This window comes from Lolium rigidum, chromosome 6 (assembly GCF_022539505.1).
Source record: "Lolium rigidum isolate FL_2022 chromosome 6, APGP_CSIRO_Lrig_0.1, whole genome shotgun sequence".
NCBI lineage: Eukaryota > Viridiplantae > Streptophyta > Magnoliopsida > Poales > Poaceae > Lolium > Lolium rigidum.
Genome location: NC_061513.1, coordinates 72,167,726 through 72,177,607, shown reverse-complemented (window position 1 = coordinate 72,177,607; position 9,882 = coordinate 72,167,726). Strand labels below are relative to the sequence as shown.

Below are 9,882 nucleotides of genomic sequence, written 5' to 3'. Positions count from 1 at the left end.
ATTAGTTAAAGTTTGGACTATGTATGCCAGAATTTTAACGCAAGTTCCACGCCAAGTGCTGCGCACTTAACCTGGAACTCGGGGACTATGCATGCCGTAATTTTAACGCAAGTTCCGCGGCAAGTGTTGCGCACTTAACCCAGAACTCGGGGACTATGTATGCCGAAATTTCAACGCAAGTTCTGCGCCTCACTTAACCCGGAACTCGAGGACTATGTATGCTGAAATTTTAACGCAAGTTCCGCGCCAAGTGCTGCGCACTTAAATCGGAACTCGGGGACTATGTATGCCGGAAATTTAACGCAAGTTCCGTGCCAAGTTCTGCGCACTTAACCCGAAACTCGGGGACTATGGACACTTCGATTTCTAAGAGAGTTCCGCGCTAAGTACTGTGAACTTAACCCGAAACTCGGGGACTATGGGTGAGTATGGACAATCTCATATCTAATCTTTACAAATTTTGCCTTAACCATTGCGCACTAAAACCAATGTTCAGCAATGAGATAAACACAAAGATGTGAGCATAGTTTTTCAGAGAAAAATGAGGCTTAAAATTAACACGGTACTTGCCACGACGACATTATTGGTGTCAAACCAAGCGTTGTCCATGGCCTTGACGGCGGCTTTCTTCATCCGCAGCAAGTGGTTGATCACTGGCATTGGGCCGCCAGGAGCTAGAATGGGCTCGCGAGCTTCATTTATACTGGAGGTCACATCACTCATATCTGCGTTGTTCCATCCCCGTTGCGGGACTGAACCAGCACAGTTCTCACCTGGTCATGATTCGTGCATGTAAATTGCAGGTTGTGTTGCAACTCAGTTCTTTAGTTGTAAGTGTGGTTGTAATTGAGATTTTTTAGCTGCAAGTGCGATGCAACTAAGAAAAATATTTTGGATTGTTAGATTTGATTTATGATTCATGCTAGTCATGAGTTTTAGCTGAGTTTTGATGATGGTATGTGACTGTGAACTAAGCTAGTTTTCAATCTAAGAACTAGTCGCACCCAAAAATTAAATATGACCTCATATAGAACTCTCGAGGCGAGAAAAATAGAAAACTGTTCGCTCGCTCGCCCCCCCCCCACGGGCGACGGGCGAACCCTAGCCGCCGCCAACTCCCAGTCCTCCTCCCTTCCTCTCCCCGGCCGTCGCCGCCGGCGTGGGCCGCCGGGCGTTGCCCGCGCGGTGCCGGCGGCGGCGGGGCTGACTCTACCCGGGCGCGGCGGGGGCGCGGGGCTCCTTGGCGGCGCGGTGCTTGCTCGGCCGGCGGCGGTCCGGCGCGGCGGCGTGAGACCCGCGCGCCGGGTGGGAGGAGGGACGGCGACGCTGCTTCTTGGCGGCGGAGTTGCGAAGGCAGGCGGCGCGGGCGGTTCCTGTTCGGCCCAGATCTGGCCCAGGCGGGGCCCAGATGGGCTCGGCGGGCTGCTTGCGTCTACGGCGCGCCGGCGGTGCTCCCTGGCGGCGGAGATGGTGTGGCGGCGGTGGATGGGTGGTGGCGGCGCTGCGGCCGGCCTGCTGCAGCTTGGCAGCAGGGCTTTACGGGCCAGTTTGGGCCCGGCCGGGCCAGTTCGGGCCTGGTGTGCCCTCGTTGCCATGTCCGGCCGGCGACCGCGAAAGCGGTGGAGGTAGTTCCCTCCCGCCCGGTTGTGGTACCATTACCCCCGTCCTGCTGCTTGTCGTCTCTTCCTCTAGGCCCTGTCCCGGTGACCACCGTGCGACGGCGAGGGTGACTACAAGACCGTGGTGGCGTGTGCTGGTTGGTGGCTTGTTTGGTGGAGCACGTCGGGGCGTTCAGGATGGTGGGTTTGGTGGTCAGGAGAAATCCGTGTCGGCATGCCCGACTCCGGCGCGGCGACGCCTGCGGGTGCCGCCTTCCTTCCTGAAGGGCGTCGGATGTATCCCTCCCCAATCCCTTCCGCGTACCGGGGGAAACCCTAGGCCTAGTCCGGGCAGCAGCGGCGTCGTCGTCGTTCCCTTGTTGAAGGTGCTGCTTGGTATGCGGCGTCTCGGCGTGCTAGGAGCGTGGTGGTACTTCTCCGGAGGGCGCAGCGGTTGCGGAGTCATCCCCGTTTTCGTCAATCTGCCGGTGTCGGCATTAGTTTCTTTTTCTTTTCTTTTTCTTTTTCGTTTGGGTTCGGTTGTGCTGCGGCCCCAGCTGTCTCGTTGTATCGGTCGGTTGCTATATTAATATAGCGGGGCGAAAGCCTATTTCGAGGCATATAGAACTCTCTGAACTTTTTCTGAGAAAGTAGAACTCTATCAATTTGAGGCGCAGGGAAAACAATTTTGGTGTCATCAATTGTTTGATCCGAAAGGCATCTAATAGATGTCATCTATGATACAAATTATGTGAAGGACATGAGGTTTACAGCATTAGGTTTTCTCAAGGCAATCCTGCTCAATGTAGGGGAGCAGAGAGCCAGAAAGGTGTAGGTGCCGAAACGAAAAGCTCATTGTCCAGCTCCAGCACGGTCCCTCGCTACCTTGCCGAATCCAACCACCAAGAATCAGAACCTTGGACTCTTACAAGACCCGCTTCGGGCCTTCGGCAGTTCGGCTTCCCACGAAGAAATCACTTTGACGCTAATACGTAGGATATTCGGTGATATCGCCTCTTCCTCCACCCAGTCCATCGCAAGTTCGCAACGACCCTAGTCCGCCGCAAGCGCACACCGCTGCCGCCGCCGGCTCGTTGCCTCGCAAGACTCCCGTCCATCCGCAATTTCATCTAGGTAAAGTCTGGCCTCTCCGGTTAGTTCGGTACATAGGGTTTATCGCTTAGTCCGTCAGTTGGTTTCATTGATCGTTGAGTTAGGGTTTATTCGCCACCGTCAGGGCCTTGTTCGGTTTCAGCAAAATCCCCCGGGTTTGAGGTGTATTGAGGCGGTATCAGATCCCATCTAAATCAAAATCCTCCCTAATACACTCCAATCCATCTGAGGCTTTGTTTGGTACTAGAGTGTTGTGGGGATTAGTGGGATAATACTCTAGAGTATTGGTTGAAATCTTTGCCGTCACCCATCCCACAAAGGCCCCATCCCAATCCACTAGGTAGGGTAGAGTATTGGGGATTGAGAAAAAATACACTAAAATTTGGGAAAAAGTGGGAATAAGCGGGGATTAAACTCGCTTATACTCTATCACCGAACATGTATTTAGAATAAGTAGGGATTTGAAGTTTGGTGGGGATTATCCCCACTAGTCCCCACTAAAAACTCTAGTGCCAAACAAGGCTTGAGGTGGAGATTAGCTGGGTTTTGTAAGATTTTGGGATGTTTTGTTGCTTACCCCCGATTTGCCTTTCTTGCTCGCTCGTGGTGTTATGACTTACGAGTGGTGCATTGCCACATAATTGTGGAAGGGTTTACTTGGTGGGAACTTTGTGTGACACCCTAGGATTTTTGTAATGAGAAATATCTCCCCCAAAAAAGGAAATGAAGAAGAAATACGCCTCAGGCAATGTGCTATTTACTTATTACCATCTGTGGTTCGGATTTGATCTGATGTCAAACATACTCTCTCTGTCTATAAATAAGTGTTGGACTGTTGGTAATGCTTTGTCTGAAATCAAAACTTATTAAATTTAATCAACTTTTTTACTTTTAAAAAAGCAACATATGTGACATCAAGTTACTATATTACGAAACTACATTTTTAGTGTAATAAATGTTAGAAATTGCTACTTTCTCTAAGAAGTTGGTCAAATTTAAGAAAGTTTGACTTAAGACAAAGCTAAACGTACACTTATTTGTGGACAGAGGGAGTATCAGGTATGTTGTATGCACCACATCTTTGTATTGCACGCTGATGGAGGATTAACGGAAGGCGATAGTCAATGCTGAAAACTGAAAAGATTAGTCATGTACAAGTTCTGAATTTCGGGTTCGCGTTGTCCCCAAATGTTCTAAATTTAGCAAGAGGAAAGATATGTTTGATTTGAGAATTTTTCTTTCTTGTCAAGAGCTTTTAATAAACACGAGAATACTTCATTGAGAACATATATAACTCCATGGCTTCATTTATGTACAGCTGAAAACCAGCACAACCATTATCCTTGTAACTTGTAGTTAGAGTGTTCTTAAGTGTTAGATTTGGAAGCAACCGAAGGCTTGCTTCTTTAATGGTGCGAGACGGACATCCAATTTGCACTCACATCCAAATGGAGGGACTTGTGTGGGCTACAGCTGGCGTATCGGGAATTCTAACAATACTGCCCTACAGGGCAACCGCAACGCTTGGACTGTTGGTTCTAGGTGTTGCCTACCCTTGGTCTTTACATAAATCCTGTCGGTCTGTCAATCCATCATGGAATGTTTTTAAGTTGAATTTGGTTCCACATGATTTGTAATGTGTGGGGTACGCTATTTCTAACCCGTTTAACTTACTCATTATATATGTAATTTTTGCTGCAGGGTTTGAGCATGATATTTGTCGTGAAAAACTATCGTTTGTTGGAGGAGTGTGCGAAAGACATTCTCTCTGTGATCAAGCCGACGGAGGAAGATCAAAACAAACGACTTGGCGCAGTTAAGGAGATTGTGAATTTAGTTGGTTCCTTGAGAGGAGTTGGTGCCTTCAGAGGTAACTTCTCACTATTTGGTTACCACAGGGTTCTTTCCCATCATTTCAAAATATAGCCGCTTGTGATCCTGATATTTATTAAGGACGTAATGATGCGATTGTTTGACATCAAGCTTGGGTACTGCCTTACTATAGAAGGAATTTTTTTTCTCTTCTCAACAGTTTATTGTAACCTCCAGGAACGTTTTACGTTATGGGCCCTAGGTTAGTTGCATTTATGTCAACAATAACAAGTGGCAAGCTTGTAATGCAAAATCTATTAAGTTTGGTTCATGAGAAATGACCAGCAACTTTGTTCATACTGCAAGTATTATAGGCGGAAGGCATTTGGCTACTCAATGAGAAGCTGATCAGATGGCATATGCACTTTTGTCTTTCGTGTTCTTCCCTTTTTCTATGCCTAGTGAGCCGATGCATATGTACTACAGTTTCTAAGTGGTGTTTTTTTTCCGAAACAGATGCTGCTGTCACCGTCAAACCTTTTGGATCCTTTGTATCAAAGCTTTACGCAAAATCAGGTGATTTGGATGTATCAGTTGAGCTGGCAAATTACTCAGGCTTCCCTACTGGCAAGAAAAGGAAGAAAAATGCCTTGAGAGAACTAGGGGCAGCCTTACGAACCAAAGGTAACTTCTTTTTAGGTCCATGCAGCTGCGACCAGAATGAAAAATCTATATACTCTTATGTGTATGTTTGATCAATCTATTTGGGAGTATCATCTTTGATCTTTGTTGCTTCAGACAATCATGTTCTGCAGTTGCTTGATTGAATGCAATACCCTTTGTTGTTATGCGGCTGTGCTCATTTATATTTTGTGAGATAATTTTCTGCATAATTTTTTTCGTTCAAATTCTTTTTTAATACTTTATTCAGGTGTTGCTAGAGATGTGAAGTACATTCTTTCTGCAAGAGTTCCAGTTATTAAGTATGTGAGCAACTACTATGGCCTTCCCTGCGATATATCCATCGATAACTACTCTGGTCGAATTAAATCCAAACTGCTGTACTGGATCAATACTATAGATGAGCGATTTGGTGATATGGTTTTATTGGTAAGCTCTTTGTATCCAAGAGATAGTTTTATGTTTGAATAATTTCTTAGTTAAGCCTAGTTTTATGTTTCAATAATTTCTTAGTTAAGCCCAAGGCTTAATTAGCACCATATTTTTTTGCAGGTTAAGGAATGGGCAAAAGCTCAAAACATTAACGATCCAAAAAATGGAACCCTGAGCTCCTATGCACTTTGCTTACTTGTCATCTCTCATTTTCAGGTACATACATACATATATATAATTATTTTACTTTAGAAGTCATCAATGTAGTTTTATCAAAGTTTACAGCTTATTTATCATGCAGCATTATGAGCCTGCCATTTTACCACCTATGAGGGAGATTTTTATTGCGAGCATTGCAGAAGGTGAAATGAACTTGGCTTTTTTGTGAGGCTAATGATTGTCTGGTATGCCGTGTATCAGTGCTAGTAATCTTACTCTTGCGTTCACATGCAGGAAGTGGAGGTTTTAATGAAAAACATTTTGATCAGATTTGGGAGGAAAATATAGCAAAATTCCGATGCCGTGAGATAGGGCAAAGAAATCCAATATCGCTGTCCCGTATCCTTGCAAATTTTTTTGGGAGGGTAATTTGAACATATTATCCACTCTATTAACTGTCAGCCTTGCCCCTGACTGCCTATGTCAAAAGGAATGGTACTAGCATTACCGTAACCTAACATGTGATGTATACTGCTTGCAGAATTCCCTTAATTTCCTGACATATTACGCTGGTCGAACTCCGTTGATGACCAAATCTTCCTGCGAGATTGTAAGTATTCCCTTCATGCTGCATTTGGTGGCTATGTTCATGATATTGAAAAAATTAATGCCAAAGTTGATACCCCGTCTGTACACACTGTTCTTTTTTGGTTTAGGTCAACGATCCATTTGATAGAGATGGAGCTATGATAAAAGTTGATGTGCCAGGGTTTCAGCGTATTGCTAGCGCCTTCAAACGTGCTACAGATATAATAGACTCTTATGAGGACACCCCCGGCCGGAATGAATTAGTTTCGCTGCTGTGTACACCGGAAGTCTGTTCAAAACTAGGTGGGACAGCAACTGCTGACCGCTACACAGGATCCACAGGAGGCGGACCAATTAGTAGGCCACAGAGGTACAATTCAGGCAGGCAAGGTGCTGCTCCGTACTAGAGAATGCAGCGGAGAGAGGAGCACACGTCTGATCGCCATGCTAATAGGGATCAACATGAAGTTTATTTGGCGCTCTTACTATGTAAGTGGCATGTTCTTTAATTTTAAAGCATGTACTCCCTCCGGAGTTGAGAAATTTTTTGGAAATAATTTTTGTGGCATATATCTCATATTTTCTTAACCAAATTAATAGTATGTTTTTTTTAAATATGCATGACCCTAATAAACTGGTATAGAGGGAGCACCGTTTGTAAAGCATCATTGCGGCTTTATCTTTGACCATTTGGCTCTCGGTCCATAATTATATACATCATGTCTTCAGTTCAAAATTCGATGCATAACTAGAGAAACAAAAACTAAGAGTCCCCAAAGGTATTTGGAGTGCGTTGGATTATTTTTTCGTTCCCAGTCGCACATCCCAAAGCCTTCTTCCGTTCGGCGTGGTCCAATACGGTGTCCGGCATCTCGAGCCCGTCCTCAGTCTCAGTCCATAGGGGACTCTTCGGGCATGCCAGACACAATGAAAAGCGAGACGGGGAGTGGCAGGTCCAACGCGTTAGCGACACATTCAAGTTTAACCTAACCGTTGCCTACCTCGCGACGGAAGTTATTAGCACGCAGTGACGGTGCAGTTTCCGTAGAGGCGCAGCGATGCGTCTCATCGTGCCTAGCTCTCTGTGTCAGCGTTAATGAGCAACACTGCTCTCCCGCCTCCATCGTTCCTCACACACAAACCCTAGCGCCACTCTCTCCAACCCTAGCCACCACCATCTGAAGAGTCCAGGGCCTTTCCATGGCTGGTAGAGGCAGTGGTCGGGGCCGGGGCCGTGGACGCGACCGCGGCAGTGCTGGAGCAGCAAGGGCTGCACGATCGCCGTCGTCTGCGACATCGTCGTCTTCCGAGGGGGAGTGGGAGTTCGAGTTCATCGTCCTCAATGGTGACCCACTTGGCATCTAGAGGCTGCCGAACAAGTTCGCCGAGTTCGTCGTCAGCAACGAGCCGGCGGCAGTGCAGCAGCGGGAGGCTGGTTGCGGCTTCTGCCGCTGGCAGGTGGACGTGCTCTTCGACGGGCGCGACAAGATGTACCTCCACACCGACCGGGAGAAGTTCACGTGCATACACGACCTCCAAGCCGGCTGCGTGCTCACATTCTCGTACCAAGGCGACGAGGAGATGAGCGTGAAGGTGTTCGACGACACGTCCTGCCACCGGCACTACCACAACGACGACGAAGAGGATGACGATTGAACACGCCGAGTGTTCTTTCTTCACAGTGAAAATGGTCACGGGGGTTTCGGTATGTTCTTCTAGAGGACCAACAGGGTTATTATTACTAGCTGAATTTTCCAGTTTGGATAACTGAGAGTGTCTGAGGGTGTTCTTTCTTGGCAGCGAATATACGAAATCTGCGAGGCCAACTATAGTTAGTTTTTCTCATTTTGCAATGTTTTAATTTGTGGAAATCATGTGCCAAACTATGTGTTAGTTTGTGTAATGTTCCTCCTTTTTATTGAAATGAAAGTGCAAAGAAAAGTATTTTAATATAAAAATAAGTTAGTATGTATTAGTTTGTGTATTGAAATAAAAATGCAAAAAAGAGTATTTTGATATAAAAACAAGTTTATGCGCGGTGTTTGGGGGCGCGGCTGGGGAGCGAGGTCTCCCAAACGCGGCACGAAAAAACGTGTCCCCCAAACACTCGATCCGGCGCTGTTTAGGAATACTTTGGGAGACGCGACTGAAGATGCTCTAAGGTGTCAAGCAAGACCATGGCAAAATCTCACTTACGGTTTATTTTGTAATTTCTTGTCCAAAACTTGAGGCCAAATTTTGTAGTCCCTTCGTTCTGAAATAACCTACGCGGTGTTCATTTTACAAAAAAGCTCTTAATAGGTTTTGGCACAATCCCCAGTCTCCACGGTGACAACTCGCTCACCTCCCTCGTCTCTTCGCCCGAGTTGTGCGCAATATCTGGAAAACTACCACTTTAGAAATTGTTAGCAAAAATCTACCACTCTAAATTGACAATATTTCTGACTAGTGGGACCCACCTGAGGGATGCCTTGGTAAAAGCTAAGCATTTTCCTGAGGTAAAAATGTCTATAAATATCTAAAAGAAATAAAAAAAATATCTAAAAAGGAAAAAAGAAAACTCAAATCCGTTGCTGCCGTGAGTCGAGGCAGATGGCTATGGCCGGAGCTCCACCATGCCCTGCCGGAGGGAGCCTGCCTAGCCCACGTGGAGGGAGCCTGGCCCGCCCCTGGCGTAGGGAGCCCGAGCTAGCCCCGACCGAGGCCACTTGCCTAACTCTTGGCCCTGATCGGCTCCTGATGGTAACAACTTTGTGTATTGTGTGTACCAATTTATTAGCACTCAAGTGCAGAATGTTGTAACAAGCCTATTTTTCTTACAAGGTGAATTGGGGTTTTTTTATATCAAACTCTCGGGAAATAGGTAAAGAGGTTATCCATTCTTCTTCTCTTCTACCAACCTACGAAGCAAAGTGCTTGTCTTGTGTCACCCACTCCACCGTGTGGTTGGCAAGCACAAGATTTCGTATTAATAATATGAAATATACGTATAAAATAAAGCAAGTAAACTAAGAACATCTCTAGCAGACCCCCCATCCAGTCCACATCGGCATAATAACTGCTATTTTGGGGTTTTAGAGGAAAAAATGGCCGGTTCATACACCGCATCGAGCCCCCATCCTGAATAATTTTTTCATCTATCCAGTTTCGCGTCGCGCAAACCTCAATTACCCAGTTTCGCGAGCCCTTCCGAGGGCAAACCCCATCCCCACTTCCACGTTGGTGCGAAGGAAATTTAAGCCCATCAACCACCGTACGAGCGCCAGAGTCGTCGAAATACGGCCAAATTGGACGCGAAGATGGAGGGGGATGGAGCTCGCCAGCCAAAATTGGACACACACGCACATGCCTGGCCTTCGGCAGCAAGCAGGAACGCAGAGAGCTCACGGGCGGGGCGGCGCCCGCTGGCCGGTGGCGCGGGGCGGGGTGGTGCGGCTTGCGCTGGCGGGGCGGGGCGTGCTAGCGGGGAGTGCGTGGGTGGATCAGGGAGGCGTGGCGC

General features: G+C 46.9%; 1 protein-coding gene across 1 annotated transcript; it reads left to right on the top strand.

Moving 5' to 3' along the window:
- Positions 1-2,358: 2,358 nt before the first annotated feature.
- Positions 2,359-6,790, top strand: LOC124662795 (protein HESO1-like). The gene is made up of 10 exons (XM_047200587.1): positions 2,359-2,403; positions 3,759-3,770; positions 4,413-4,569; positions 5,040-5,207; positions 5,455-5,633; positions 5,757-5,852; positions 5,938-5,998; positions 6,090-6,220; positions 6,337-6,405; positions 6,512-6,790. Exons 1-10 carry the CDS (start codon positions 2,359-2,361, stop codon positions 6,788-6,790), a joined length of 1,197 nt encoding a protein of 398 aa, XP_047056543.1.
- The last annotated feature ends 3,092 nt before the right edge of the window (positions 6,791-9,882 follow it).

Bases quoted from the DNA above. Each gene is read 5' to 3' on its own strand.
- LOC124662795 (XM_047200587.1), top strand. From the start codon at position 2,359: ATGAGGTTTACAGCATTAGGTTTTCTCAAGGCAATCCTGCTCAAT. The intron at 5,634-5,756 runs GTAAGCTCTTTG...ATTTTTTTGCAG, and splicing joins TTGGTGATATGGTTTTATTG to GTTAAGGAATGGGCAAAAGC. The intron at 5,999-6,089 runs GTGAAATGAACT...GTTCACATGCAG, and splicing joins TATTGCGAGCATTGCAGAAG to GAAGTGGAGGTTTTAATGAA.